General features: G+C 36.1%; 2 protein-coding genes and 1 long non-coding RNA gene across 3 annotated transcripts in view; 2 read left to right on the top strand and 1 right to left on the bottom strand.

Annotated features, from left to right (window-relative positions):
* Nucleotides 1-15,852, bottom strand: part of LOC110463181 — a 494,021-nt gene that overhangs the window by 359,186 nt on the left and 118,983 nt on the right. The gene's annotated exons all lie outside the window — the stretch shown is intronic.
* The window catches only part of LOC110463184 (uracil-DNA glycosylase-like), a 62,476-nt gene that overhangs the window by 33,122 nt on the left and 13,502 nt on the right, over nucleotides 1-15,852 (top strand). The window contains exon 2 of the mRNA XM_021517578.1: nucleotides 7,809-7,914. Coding sequence (XP_021373253.1) covers nucleotides 7,815-7,914 — 100 coding nt within the window. The 5' untranslated portion in view covers nucleotides 7,809-7,814. The remainder of the gene's footprint in view (nucleotides 1-7,808; nucleotides 7,915-15,852) is intronic.
* Nucleotides 13,408-15,617, top strand: LOC110463188. The gene is made up of 3 exons (XR_002464359.1): nucleotides 13,408-13,903; nucleotides 14,392-14,502; nucleotides 14,781-15,617. It is a non-coding gene; the product is annotated as an uncharacterized LOC110463188 (long non-coding RNA).

Raw genomic sequence — 15,852 nt, 5'->3', positions numbered from 1 at the left:
AATCTAGCACAATATAACTGCACAGTAATCACATAAATCCCTTATGCATATGACACGATATAACTGCACGGTAACACAATTTCTTTATAAACGGTATCCAGTTCCAGGGTTACACGATAATCCAGTGGAATACACAAAACACATCCAGAGGCACTGTTGACACTTCTCTATTCTCCACGCAAGTTATAAGAATTACCCTATTCCAGACTGACACTTCACATTTACACGTTAAACCAAATCTGGTGGTAATTCTAAGTGGTTTCTGCCTAACACTTTTATGGGATGAATCTCTACAGGTTGTCGTTCTAGTAATCAGGCATGACTAAGTGGTGATTTTATGATCGCTGCCGTCACTCCTGTGACCACTGACACTACAGCTAAAAATCACCCCCCTCCATGCCTGAGGATGAGATAAGGAGTTAATAAGGTCTAAACAAATAATTTAGTTGATTAATAAAGTTGGGAAATTAGTAACTATACACAGTTAGTTAAGACCCAAGATAACGAAGTAAGATATAAATCTTCAAGGTAGGAAAATTCCCCCAAATTATGAAACACTTCTATAAGGTAATATTACAGTAACAAGCACTTTTCTAAACAAATGGTAAGACATATTATGTATTTACCCAACTGCCTGATAGTCCGGCTTGAGTCATCTTCGTTTAACAAGCCGCTATCTATAATAGGTAATGATGTGTATAATCCAATCTGTATCGTGTGAAATTCCTTATCTCAACAAGCCCTAGGGAGCCGCGCACCTCTTTTTATACGACCCTCATTAACACCTATTGACTAATTGACCAATCAAATTGGGCTCCATCGGCCAGGGTCCCGGATGAAAGGAGGGGGTAGCTGCACTATTGAGTGGCTACTCTGTCCCCCCTACTCATGACGTAGAGATCCCTATTTTTAACAGACAGTGGCCATGGTCAGTCTAGGGTTAATGGCTCCTATACTATCTCGACTATGTGGCTGGGAGGACTCGATGAACCCCAGTAAATTACACATGAATTGTGAAACACAATTCTGGTGGGCTGGAAGCTGACGTCAGCTAGGAAATAAAGACGGAGTATAACTTTGTTACATTATGTATAAGAAAGGTCTGCCAAATATCTGGTTCTTTGACAACTTTACTACAAATATATAGCAGGAATTGAGCTTTCTTTATCCACTGCACTACACTTCATATTGTTTGTTGACATTTTTCTGCTACAATACATGGAGTTTCCTCAAAAGATGCTCAGATAACCAAAAAGAGTCTGAAACCTTAATCATATCTTTTAGAATACTGTGTTTAAAAAGAAGGTTATTCATGTATCTCTTTGATCCACTAAACATCAACAAACAACATTTAAACCCTTCATTCCCTAAATCTGTGATTAAAAGGACTGTAAAAAGAAATTATGTGTTCGCTTAAATGTTAAAATATTTCTGTTCAACATTCATATTTACAGGGGTGTTCAAATCCACTAATACATAAGTTGACATAAAATTGTGTAGTCCGAATTATTCTGACGTTTTATCGACTTTTTTTTATATCGACTGTCGTCGGAACTCCGGCCCTCTATAATATGCGGGAAATAAGCGACCCGCGCCTGGGTCGCTCTTCAAACTGTGGTTTGTCGTGCCGCCTGGGAAGCATGGCGAACACTTAAGGATCACTCTGTCCGTCATCACACGTTGTCGTTCACATTTAAGTTTGCAGACTTTTTTTCGCCACCATTTACCATATCAATTTGTAACTTTGTATGTGGCTTAATCATAATAGATTACAGATCAAGTTCGAACCACGTGCCAATATTTTTTTTTTTTGCTGGAGTTACATGTATGGCCCTGTCTTTGCACATTGGACGTTCTCATAGTTAACTGTTTGCCATACTTTGTTCGTTACCGCTTGCCACTTAGTATGTGGATTTATCATAATGGATTACAGTTAGAGTCCAAACCTTGTGTCAATATTTCATTTGTTGCTGGAGTTATGGCCCTTTGCACATAAGAAATCTCATAATTAATGTTTTCCCAGACTTGTTTTCGCTACCACTTGCAACATCAATGTGTTACCTAATATGTGGCTTTGTCATAATGGATTACAGTTTGAGTTCGAACCCCGTGTTAATATTCCCTTTTTTGCTGGAGTTATGGCCCTTCGCACATAGGAAATTATCAAAATAAACTTTGTTTTGGACTTATTTCGCTACCGCTTGCCATATCAATTTGAAACTTTGTTTGTGGTTTTATCATAAAAGATTACAGAGTTTGAACCATGTATCAAAATTCCATTTTTGACTGGAGTTATGGCCCATTTGCACATAGGAAATTCTCATAATTAACTGTTTTCCATATTATTTGTAACTTAGTATACATGTACAATGGAATACAGTTTGAGTTAGAATCCAGTGTCAATGTTCTATTTTTTCTGGAGTTATAGCCCTTTGCACATAGGAAATTCTTATTAGTAACTGTATTTTTTCCGTCAACACATGCACTTCCTTCAAATTGTAGTTTTCTTCTTTAGGTGTCTCCTTGTCACCCGTCCTCATATGACCCTGGCTGTTGCGAGGACATTCATCATCTAATACAGTACATCCTTTGAAGTCCTTCTGTATGGCTTGATGATGTTTTCAAACCAATGGTCTGGAGCATTACTTGGTTAAGAAGACTGAATGCCGTTTACCAGAGGGTCTCTGTCATAATACTCTAACTCCCTAGGGGGAGGAGTGGGGTCCCAAAGGGGGATTCTCCAATTCAATTACACACTTTGTTGTTAGGACCCCTGCATATCTTTTGTTTTCCGTCTGTCTGTCCTTCTATCTGTTTTTGCTAACCTGCCAAGGACAAGTGAGCTTTTGACCTGGTGCGGCGTTCGTCTACCCGTCCCGTTTCGTCGCGTCACATCCCCATTCAATGTAAACACTTAGCAACTTCATTCTTTGACAGATTTTGGTCAAACTTTATACAAAGGTCAAGTATGGGTATACTTCGGACATCGTTGTATTTCAGGGATCCAAGGTCAAGGCCAAGGTCACACTTGTTATACATAGAAAATCATCCCTTCCCGTCACATCCCGTCCCGATTCAATGTAAACACTTAGCAACTTCATTCTTTGACAGTTTTTGGTCAAACTTTATACAAAGGTCAAGTATGAGTATACTTCATACTTCGTTGTATTTCAGGGATCCAAGGTCAAGGTCACACTTTCGATATATAGAAAATCATCAACTAATTTTTAAACACTTAGCAACTTCATTCTTTCATGGATTTTGGTCAACCTTTATGTAATTTCAGCAAAGGTCATGTATGAGTATACTTCGGACATTGTCATTTTTCAGGGTTCCAAGGTGAAGGCTAAGGTCATTGTTGCTTTATATAGAAAATCATCAACTAATTCAATTTAAACACTTAGCAACTTCATTCTTTCACGGATTTTGGTCAAACTTAAACAATGGTCAAATATGGGTATACCCTTGTGTTTCAGGGTTCCAAGGTCAAGGCCAAGGTCACTTTTGCTATATACAGAAAATCAACAACTGATTCATTCTTTGACAGTTTTTGGTCAAACTTTATACAAAGGTCAAGTATGAGTATACTTCAGACATTGTTGTGTTTCAGGGTTCCAAGATCAAGGCCAAGGTCACTGTTGCTATATATGGGAAATCATCTACAGATTCAATTTAAACACTTAGCAACTTCATCCAATATGTTATAGAGATGGTAATAACATACAGAAAAAACATATGAATATTAAAGTCAACTTATCAACTGTAGTACCTTATGTGTGTGCATGTTTCAGGTTATCAAGATCAAAGTGGTTGTAACATTTTATAGAACACTGAAACTAATTTCATATGGCATCGGGGGCATTTATGTCTTACAAACATTTTCAAGTCTCTTTAAACACCTTCTTCTCATTAACCTAGAGGCTCAGAGACAGGTATTGGGCCTGTGCTATGCTGGGATGAAGGGCTATCAACTTTGTTCAAATGAGTGACCTTGCCCGACTTTTCCAGGTCACAAGGGTTAAATAAGGTAAAATGTTTAAACAACTTATTTTCAATAGCCAAGGGGCCCAGAGACCTGATATTATGCCTGTAGCATGCTTGAATAAAGGAATGCCAAGTTTGTTCAAATGAATTATCTTGCTTGCCTTTCAAGGTCACAGAGGTCAAATGTCTTAAAACAACTTCTCAATAACGAAGAGGATCATAATATTGAGCCTATAGCATGCCTGGATAAGAGGCTACGAAATGTGTTCAAATGAATGACATTGACCGACTTTCAAGGTCACATGGGTCAAATGTGCTGACATCTTTAAATAACTTCTTCTCAATAACTAAGACGCCCAGAGACCTGATATTGGGCTTGTAGCATGCTGAGATGAAGGGCTACCAAGTTTGTTCAAATGAATGACCTTGATCAAGGTCACATGGGTCAAATGTGCTATATTTGAATAAAGTGGTAATGAGCTTAGCATCCACATAAATTACCTAGATCAGTTTCAAAGTTGCATTAGAAGCAAATGAGCGACACAGGCCCATTGGGCTTCTTGTTTAATTTTTGCACAATATCTTCAGTTATGTTAGTTGGATTGCTTTCAGACTTTATCCACTGCTTTTTTGATGAAAGTGCTTGCTTTGAATAGCTTTTCAGGCCCGGAGGTCAAAGGTCAAGGTTACTGTTACCATGAATAGAAAATTAGTTTAGGCACAATATTTCCAATTCTGTTGGGATGATTACACTCAGGATTTATCAAGTGCTACCTCGTAGAAAGTGCCTGCTTTGGTACTTTGGTGGTGAAAGGTTAAGGTCATTGTTACTCTAGAAAGTATTTGCTTAGGATACAAATTGTAGCTTTTGAGGCATCGATGTCAAAGTTGAAGGTTCATGTTACTATAAATAGAAAAACATTTCATGCACAACATTTGGGGCTCTTTTGGGCCGTATGCACTCGGACTTTATCCAGTGTAATAAAATGTTTGCTTAAGCTTTTGGATAGCTTTTCAGTCTTTGATATCAAAGGTAATGGTCACTTACTATAAATAAAACATCAGTTTGTGCACTGAATTTCGAATTCTGTTGGCTGATAACACTCAGATTTTATCGAGTCCTTCCTGGAAGAAAGTGCCTGCTTGGGATAACTTTTCAGGTCCAGTGGTCAAAGGTCAATGAGTCACTATAAACAGAAAATCTGTTTAATGCACTAATGTACAATATCTTGATTTCTCTTGGGCTGTTAACACTCTTGACTGTATACAGTGCTTCCTCAAAGAAAGTGCCTGCTTGGAATAACTTTCAAGGCCCGGGGGTTAGGTCTCTATCACTGTTTATAAAATGCACTACTTATATTTGGAGTTCTGTTGGGCTGATTACACTCAAGACTTTATCCAGTGCTTTTAAAAAGGAAAACACTTGCTTCCACTAGTGTTTGCTACATGAACATAATTATGGAGAATAGTCACGGCGGAATTGAAAATATATATATAAATCTTATTACCGGTTAGCTTGTAATAATAATAATAATAATATACCACATTTATATAGCGCCCTATATAATTTGTAAAGTTACTCTAAAGCGTTTTACAACATATGGATAATAGTAATGGTTATAATTGTAAAAACAAAGGCTTACAATCACTTTTATACATATAAGCAAGCAATGTGCACATAATTGAACAAATAAAAGGGTGGTATTTACATGACGTCTTTGCAAGGATTCTAAAATGCAGACGTGAAGAGGTGAGTTTTGATGTCCTTCTTGAACTTGGCCAGGGTATTTGACTTTCTAATAGCAGATGGTAAGCTATTCCACAACGTAGCCGAAACCCTCCCAAAGCATCTGTTTCCGTAGGNATTTTGTACTGCGACCTGTATCGTACAGGTAACCAGTGCAACGAATAAAGCACAGGTGTGATGTGCTCTCTCTTTCGAGTACGAGTAACTAGCCGTGCTGCAGTGTTCTGGACCCTCTGCAGACGACTAGTTAATTTGTCAGATATACCACAGAGCAGGGCGTTACCATAATCCAACCGAGAGGTAACAAGTGAATGCACCAAGATCTTGCATGCATCTGCAGTTAAAAACTGCCGAATACAGCCGATGTTTCTGATCTGGTAGTAACATGATTAGACAATAGCGTTCCCTTGGTTCTCCATGTTCTGTGAACTATCAAAGTATACCCCTAGGATTTTAACAGCTGGAACAGTCTCAATAGTTCTGGCACCGACCTTGAGCTGGAGAGCCATTGTGTGCTGACACTTTGGGAAAGACGATTAGTTCCGTCTTTTCCTAATTAAGCTTAAGCACGTTGGCGTTCATCCAGGTACTGATATCTGTCAGACAAGCCTCCAGGCTTTCTGAGACTGTATTCCAACTGTCCTGTGGTTTGATGACCATGTAAATGTGTGTGTCATCGGCATAGCAATGATAGCGAAGGCTATGGCGACGACAAATATCTCCAATGGGTTTGGAGTACATACAATATTTTCGTGGTCCTAAAACCGACCTCTGAGGAACCCTGAGATTTAGTACTTTGTCATGTGAGGTGGAAGATCCGATGGGAAAACACTATAGTCGTTCACTCAGGTAAGACTGTATCCAGCATAGTGCGGTATCAGTCACTCCATAAGAGTATTCCAGACGTTTATAAAGTATGCCATGGAATGCAGCTAACAAGTCCAGCATGACAAGCACCGCTCTGCACTTGTTATCCAATGCAGAAGCTATATCATTATGTACACGTAGGAGGGCCGTCTCAGTAGAGTGTCCCATGCGGTAGGCCGATTGCATGTTGTCATGGAGACTGTTTGCATGGAGATGAACCTCTAAACGGCGGGACACAGCCATCTCCAAGATCTTAGACAGAAAAGGCAGATTTGAAACTGGGCCATACTTTTTCAACTCCTCCTTGTCCATTCCAGGCTTCTTTAACAATGGTCTGACATGTGCCTTCTTGAAACATAATGGGACCTTTGACTCAGCCAATGATTTGTTCATGATTGAGGTAATCAAAGGAAGCAGTGTTTCAAGACATTGCTTTAATAGGTTTGTAGGCAGTGGATCAAGCTCACAGGACTTCGATTGCGAGGCCATGGTAATGTTGCGCAACTCGTCCTGGGTTGTTGGTGAGAGCTTTGCCAATGGTTCCCCATCAGAGATGTCAATGTCAGCAGAGGTGTTCACTTCGGCAATATTTTTCCTGATTGAGCTGATTTTATTCAGAAAGTAATCACTGAACTTGCTTGCTAAGTTTAGTAGTTGCGTGCCCCTGTGCCCCATGGTTGTCATTCAATACCGTGCTACTATAAAATGCCTGACACTCATAGTGTTGGCTACTGCGCGACAGTGTCGTCATTGGCATCAGAATATCTCGTGAATCTTTATACCTTACATTGTCAAAAAATTTAGCACAAAACATGCCTTTTGTCATGTCAGTAACATTAGTTCATTGCTAGTCACCAATGTTCTCAATGCCTAATTTATGTACTGCGGAAATTTCCATTTTGTACAGTATCTAGTTTTTAACCATTTTTTTTAGCTTTTAATGGAAAAAAATGCAGCCAGACTCTTTTAACATTTCTGTACAATATTTGTGTCAAAAATCACAGCATTATGCAATTACTAGTGACCTTTAAATTAATTCATTTACAGAAAGAAAAAAATTGTCAAGCTAGACAAGATCAAACTTGGATTTCAACTAGGGTAGAAAAACAAGATCTGTATGATTTTGTACATGTAATGGTGGATGCCAGCATCCCTCTGGGATCTCTTGTTTCATTTTATGATCTCTCTTGCCTTTGTTTCATTACATTAGTAAACCATGCCAAAGGCTGACACTAAAGGGAGAGAAGGGAAAGGACCGGCCCTGTCTGATGATCCGGACCAGTCGGGTACAAACAGGACAAACCCTGAATCAGAAGGTAATGTATCAGAATGTATGTCTTGTTTGAGGAACAGCCAGATACAAGTGAAGCCAGTATGATCTTTGTGTCTTGAGGTATTGTACTCGAGAATGTATGTCTTGTTTGAGGAAGTTCAGCCAGTATGATCATTGTATCAGGAGGTAATGTATCAGATAATGTATGTCCTGTTTGAGGACCACACAGATACAAGTGCAGCCAGTTTGATCTTTTTATCAGAAGGTATTGTATTTGGGATCAAACTTTCCAAATTTCAACAATAATCTCCTTGGAACAAAATTTTAAGAATTTATTTCTATGATCAATACCTGAAATGTCTGATTCTAGTATTCTGTAGGGATGGGTAGCGCAAGCAATTTTTATTTTGCAATGTATCACAATATATTGTGCTCTTAGAAATTCAGTACATTTATACATTAGTAGAAATAGGTTAAGTAAGTATAAGGTAAGCAATTACAGATATCACACCAAGCATGGTGCTTTAGGATAAAATTGAGCTAGTTCCGTACGACAACAACTTTTATTTTAACCAACTTCTCCTGTATAAACAAAGGGCCTAGGGTAAGGATATTTGGCCAGTAGCATGCTAGAATGAATGACCTTCGTCCATTTTCAAGGTCACAGGGGTCAATTGTCTTAAAGAACTCTTTAACAACTTACCCTGGTATTTTGAATAACCAAAAGATTCAGGGTGATGATATTTGGCCAGTAACATGCTTTCATGTAGGGCTACAAAGGTTGTCCAAATTAATGACATTGACTTATATTCAAGGTTACAGGGGTCAAATATGTTAACCTAGAAAATCAACTTCTTCTGAACAATAACAGAAGTGATAATGATTTAGCCAGTAGCATGCTGGTATAAATGGTTACCAAAGTTGTTCAAATGAAGAACGTTTTTCTATGTTCAAGGTCACAGGGTTCAATATACATTCTTGTTTAATCAAATCTTTAAACAACTTCTTCTAAATGGTGAAAAGACCTAGGGTGATGGAATTTAACCAGTATTATGCAAGGTCACATAGGTCAATTGTCTTTAAAAAACCCATTAAAACAACCTATGAGTAACCTGGGTGATTATATTGAGGCAGTAATTTAACGGGATGAAGGGCTTCCAAGATTGTTCAAATGACTGATTGTGACCTATATTCAAGGTCACAGGGGTCATATATATATACATTAAAAACTTAAAAACAACTTCTTCTGAATGAACAAAATGATGATAATAAGCCAGTAGCATGCTGGGATAGAGGGTTAACAAGTTTATCAAATAAATAACCTTCACTCATATTAAAGGTCACAGGGATTTATTGTCTTGAAAAACCTGAATAGCCAAAAATTCCAGGTTGATGATATTTAGCTAGTAACATGGTTTGTTGAAGTCTATCATGTTTATTCAAATGAATGACCTTCACCCATATTAAAGGTCACAGAGGTTAAGTATGTTAAAATATTAAACAACTTCCCCTGAATAACCAAAAGGTAGAGGGTGATGATGTTCAGTCAGTAACATGCTCAGTTGTATAGCTTTCAAGTTTGTTCGAATACATGAACTTTCACCATAGTCATACTGTATAACATGAAATGTTCGTTGTGTACAAACTTTCATTGTTGCTATGGAACCACGAATATAAATACAACAACTTAATCATGAACATGCAACACCAGTGAAGACACACAACAGTATAGAGATTGTATGACAATATGTGGTTAATCATGATCATATAACAACAGTGAAGACACACAAAAGTATAGAGATTGTATGACAATATGTGGTTAATCATGATCACGTAACAACAGTGAAGACACAAAAAAGTATAGAGATTGTATGACAATATGTGGTTAGTCATGATCATGTAACAACAGTGAAGACACATGTTTCAATTCTAGTTTATACAATTTTACATTTACGTGTGATATTGACAGCGAATCACAAACGAATATATTAAGATAATTGAACAATTCATTTAAAATAAAGGTATATTTTTACAGAAATGGACATGTGTGTTATCAATCTGTTGTATAAACATCAATTGATTAAGTATGTGAATAATCAAGTGAAACGGTAGGCCTACTGGGCATCATGAGAACAGGTCAGTGTTTACTAGAATGATGGCCATTTATAAGTATGATGGTAAGATCAATTAAAATAACTCGCATTTACATTTCGTAGTAAGGGCTAACCACGAAAGTTTGTAATTTGAAAACTCCAAACCACGACAGAAAATACACACAAACATTTCTTGTTATACAGTATTCAGTGTCACTGGGGCAAAGCATGTTAAACATTGTGGTTAATGTGTTAAATCTCAAAAATATGTGAAAATTTTTCAAACATTGTTGAATGACAAAAAAGCCTGGGATAATTATACGTGACCAGTTATAGCTCAGATAAAAGCTACTAGGTTTGTGTTAAACAAAGAAGGGAATTACTCTATTGATGTCGTGTTATAGAGAAACCTTTTCGTAAAAAAGTATAAAATTATAGGAAAACTTACCACATTTACTCATATCACAAAACAGATACTGATTAAAAAAAATATATGTGTATTGTTGTTTCGATATCATGAAATTTCAGTTGAATGACTTTCCTTTCTCTTTCAATTTTCATATCACAAATTAAAGGAACCCATTTCATTACAAACAATAATTGAAATATGGACTTCAGTCTTTTAAACTCGGTAAACACTAGTGCACATGAGTTAGCATCGAAGTGCACTGTAGTTAACACTGAAGTGAACTGGAGTGCTCTTCAATGTTTTGTCAAGTGCACTTCCCTGTTCCTTGTTCACCACGTGTGCACTACGAAGTGCACTAGATACCAAGTTAAGGTTGTTCCCAACTGTAAGTCATGTTCAAAGACCTCAATTGAAAATCAAAGCTTACATATGTTATTTGTATATATTGAACTAATGCACATTGGCTATACAAAAAAATGCATCATGTCAGGTTAACGTTACTAGTCAGGCATTAAGGCTGATGTCTTCATAAAAATAGCTCACTGGACTTATAACATGGCAATCTCTTTTGCGACCCAACTTGGTGCTGAGAAATGACCCATAGTTTAAAGTTTATTTATATACATGTACCTAGGTGACATGCAGAGCTTAATTTATTTCTCTTCTTCTAGCTGTTGAGAGGAATACCAACCTCAAATAGAAATAGATGTTGCCATGCGAAACCACTAAAATCATATTAGAATACCCTGGTAATACATTTTTAGCAAATTATAAATAAGAAAACAAAGGCTAAGTAACCTTGATCGATAAATGAATTAAATTTAACATCCTGTGATTATATGAATGCGCTGGACATGTTAGGGCAAATAAAAATATAGCTATGTTTCCCGTCTCCCCATCGACCCTATTTTTTATGCTGACCCTAAAACCTTTTATTGGCTTTTCACAGTCACTGTTATGCATTTATTAGCTGTTTAATTGTTCAAAGTGTTCATATGATTTGCTAGGCATTTTATTAGCCTTGGCTGGTGATCAGTGTAAGAGTTTTATTTGAAGATAGTAGCCTTAGATAATTGTGCTTAAGATTTAGGTTGGGATCTGTAGATTAGTGTGACCATCTGTAGTCTAGGTAGGGGGTCCAGTCTACCAGTGTTTGTGCCTCCAGCTGATGCTGTCATTACCGGGGTCAAATTTAGCAGAATTTATGGTCAGTTTAATCTAGTCCTATAGGGGTACAATTTTAGCAGGAAGATCAGCAGCATCAACAATTTTAATGTTATCAACATTTTTAATGTAGCAGGATTTTGCTTAGGGACAGAGAGTAAGGTAGTTCAACTTCATTAGCAAGAGTCAAAGGAGGAGAAAAGAGTTGGGTTGGGGAGTTGAGTTAAGGAGTCTTGAGGAAGGAGGTTGAGCTAAGGGAGACCGAGTTGAGAGGTCTAGAGATATAGAGGAGAGTTAGAAAGTTAGAGTGAGAATTAGGAAATGAGTAATAATAAAGGTTTAAGTTTGTAGATTTGTGCAGTTTTATAGTTTATAGTTGGAAATGAGTTTGAAGTGGAGAGATTAAATTCACAATGGTGAAGACTTGTATATTTTATGACGGATTAAAAAAGTTGTGTTGTAAATAAAATGTTAATATCAATTAATGTACTATTTCTGTTGTTCAATTAATTTGAACAAATTGAAAAAACCAATAACCTTGAAATTACGTTGGTTATTCCATTAAAATTTATGTAGGTAAAATATATGTGTGTATTTATTTTACATGAATGAAAAATATTTATTTGGTGCCATTCATACTTTATTAAAACAATATCACATTTTCAACATTCACGGTTGTTGGAGGTAATCAGGACATTTTCTTAACCAGAAAAAAAAGTTTTTCCTACCTACCTACCCTATTATTTTTGGAGCCGAAACAGGAAACAAACATTTTATTTGGCCTTATAAACATTGAAGCTGAAAGGTAGACAATGTTGATAACAAGTCTAACCCTTTTTAACAATATTGAATGTTAAGGAAGCACATTTTATAGGAAGCTTATGTAGTGTTTATTGTCAAAGGTCTATGGTTTTACACATGTATATATACCGGTAAAATATGTTATGCACGTTTTACTATGATTTTTGTACTTTCCCGTAGCAACCATCATCTTCTTGTGAGGCCGGTGTCGTATAAGATAAGTAACCCCCATATGATAAGTATCCGGTTACTACAAATGGCCATAGGATAAGTATCCCCCATATGATTAGTATCCCCCAATATCATATTAAACTCTTACTGTACATAGGTGTTGAATATATTGATTTTATCTAGTAGGATGTATAAATGAATGTTATTTTTGTAGATGGAGGCTTGCAAGAAAGTTTTGAGGTTATACATTAGAGGAATGGGATGTGGTGCATGGTGTTAGCTGTGTGAGGGCGATTGTTTAATTTAAGGGTTACAATTAATGATGTAAAATGAGTTTTTAATTAACCTAAATAGCTTATACACATGTTTTAATACATCAATCCATACACAAACATTACTGGTTTACTCTATAGAGCTTTACTTTAACAAATTGATATAAAATAAAGATATATATATATATTTAAAATATAAAACAGTACAGTAAACATACATACAGTTTGGTTGCCTATTAACATTTTTTAACATTTATATATATAGGTGTTTAAGGTTCATGTAAACACTAGTAATTGACCTCCAGGGACCTTTTTTCATGTGTAAATATTACTTTTATTACAAGCTGTCCTGAATTGTCAATTTCAATGTAAGAAGTTATTTATTCAAACTCCCTATAGCCATGATTGAACGTTTGCCACGCACTCAATATATAGTGTTATTTGAAATATAAATGAGTGAATATTTTGCCTCTATTTCGGGGGAAAATTAGAACTGATAACCTATTCATGTTTGAGAATTGAAACTTTGGCAAAAATAAGACATTATATGCATTGATGTACTCCTTTGGAGTAAATTATGTTTAAACATCCATACATAGATTTTGGTTAAATCGAAAGTCATCGTGTTGTCCAATGGAGGCCGCCATTTCTATTGTTTAGCTGTCAAAAAATGGTGATTATTTCCGTCACAATCACAAGCGATCGGTGCGCCCATAAAACACCAACCGACACGAAATAGACTGCGTTGATATCGAATAAACCATAAATAATTAGCACATGTCGTAACCAGGTCTTCTGTTCATATTCAGACCAACTTTCTTCCTCTTCGTATGATTTTCGTTCCGGACAACATGGCGATATCGCTCCGCAGTTAATTTACAAAAATGACAATATGTCCTGTCATAGTTATCACAACAAGTGTATAATTCCTTAAATAATAAAATACTTTTGATGCCGAATTGAATTTCACAAATGTAGGAGTATTACTACAGAAAAAGAAATCATAATATCCAGATCGGACTGTTAATGCGGCCTCACTTCCGGCAATGTGCATCAGACGTCAACAACATGAAGCTGATGAGAAACCGCTGAGATGCAGAAGATCGACAATGTTTATTTGTTGTAAGTATGGTTTGTGGGATAGAATACAGTTGTAATTTACATAAAGTAAACATAGATAATGTATTGCTGGAGTCGATGTCCTGGTAAGACGATATTTGTGTGTTGTATTTTGACAAGTGACACAAACAGGAAATGCGAAATGAATGCAAAAATATTTTTGTTCAAAACAAATTAATAAGTTTTTGGCACATTTTGGTCAATGCATATGTTCTTTCTTGTGAAATTTAATGTTTTTATTGAAAGACCGGTTATTTATATTACTGTTTGAAGTGTCAATAAAAATGTAAAAAATTATGGAAGCATGGAAGAAGCACATGTGTCAAATTAGTGTCTACTGCATTGCATTTCAGTGAAGCAGCACTCAAAATGGCGCCATTAGTATGCTATGTCAAAAGCGATTAGTCTGCAATGAATCTGAATGTGAATTTTTAATAGACATTGAATACCAATTAAATAACTCTAATGATAACTTTTTATTTATCTTATAGCACAGGTGTGCAGGACAACTAATTTAAGCCATATAAGCACATGTCAAATAACAACTGATCTCGTACAGTTCATCTCGACGAATTGAAGCCTCATCCAGAAGTTCCTTATAGGTAATACATCATTGCACTATATTTATCTACCCAGATACCAAAGCATTGTCATTTGGTCCAAATGTGGCAATGTAAAAGAAAATGAATGGTATTGAATGTAGGGCCTTAACAAGTGAATATTCAAAACACTTGGTAATTTCACTTTCGATGGTCTGGTATTTTTTTTGATGAGACATCATTAAGATACATTTGTGAAATTTCTTCTGCATATTAAAAAGTTTTGAAGAAATATTAAGATACTTTTTTTAACACCTAGCTTTGTTATTGTCTATTTCCAGAAATGCACGAAGAACATTGAATTAAATTTGTCTGACGACTCATTTTCCACCAGAGGTCATTGAAACACACAAAGTGGCAATCTACAACTGTACAGTACTCAGTTTTATAGGAATGATGGATTTGATGATGCAGTGTATAGAAATCTCTATGAAGGGGATGACAAGGTTTACAGAATTGACTATTTGCAGGATTACGTGGTTGCCTGACAGTTACCCCATCATTGTGTGTTTGTAAATATTGGTAGCTACAATTATGATATGGTGATAACAGATGGGATGATGTTGTCGTGGTATCTTCCTCACTAAGCAAAAGACATGTAAGCTTTTTTCACGTCTGCAACAACATGTAAAGCAACATTCCAAAGTTTGAACATTCGCGTGTGATGTACTGGAACACTCAAATCGTACCGGAGTAGCCCACCGTGAAAGTAAAACTTGACTGATTTAGTTGGCCGAAACTTGCAGAGAATATTGTTTTACGGATATGTAAATTGGTAAATATGCCAAAATTATTCCAAAAGCTTCAATAATGATGAACAGTTATCAAATTGAAATTTGACACATGATCCAACCGCTAAAATGATAGCACAATACATCAACTTGAAATTTTATGTATGGAATTTATGTCAATTTCATTGAAGAATTGGTATTTATTTTTATTCAAAAATTACAAATATACCTAGTAACTTATATACATGCCCGTTATGGATTGCCACCCTACTATTCCGTTGACATATAAGGTGACACTGGGTTTACTGTTTTATACGATGATTCAAATGTCTTGTATGTGTATGTAATATGCTAATTAATGTAATTATCAATATAAATCAACTACTGTGATCTAATATTTGTTAATGACACTTTGTTTAACAAACGATAACCTACATATCATGCATTATTTTTCGGTTAAAAGGTGGTTTTAGAAAAAGAAAAATGTTTGGTATTACACTACATGGGCCTCCATAGTTTTAGAAAAGTAGTTCCAATATGGCTGATTTTTATGGTGAAATTAACTAATGACTTGACTTTGAAATTGTGATTGTCAGTCTTTTGGAGCAGTTTGTTAACTTTC

The sequence above is a fragment of the Mizuhopecten yessoensis genome, unplaced genomic scaffold (assembly GCF_002113885.1).
Source record: "Mizuhopecten yessoensis strain PY_sf001 unplaced genomic scaffold, ASM211388v2 scaffold10871, whole genome shotgun sequence".
Lineage (NCBI taxonomy): Eukaryota > Metazoa > Mollusca > Bivalvia > Pectinida > Pectinidae > Mizuhopecten > Mizuhopecten yessoensis.
Note: the sequence above shows the minus strand (reverse complement) of the source record. Positions and strands in the feature narration are given on the sequence as shown.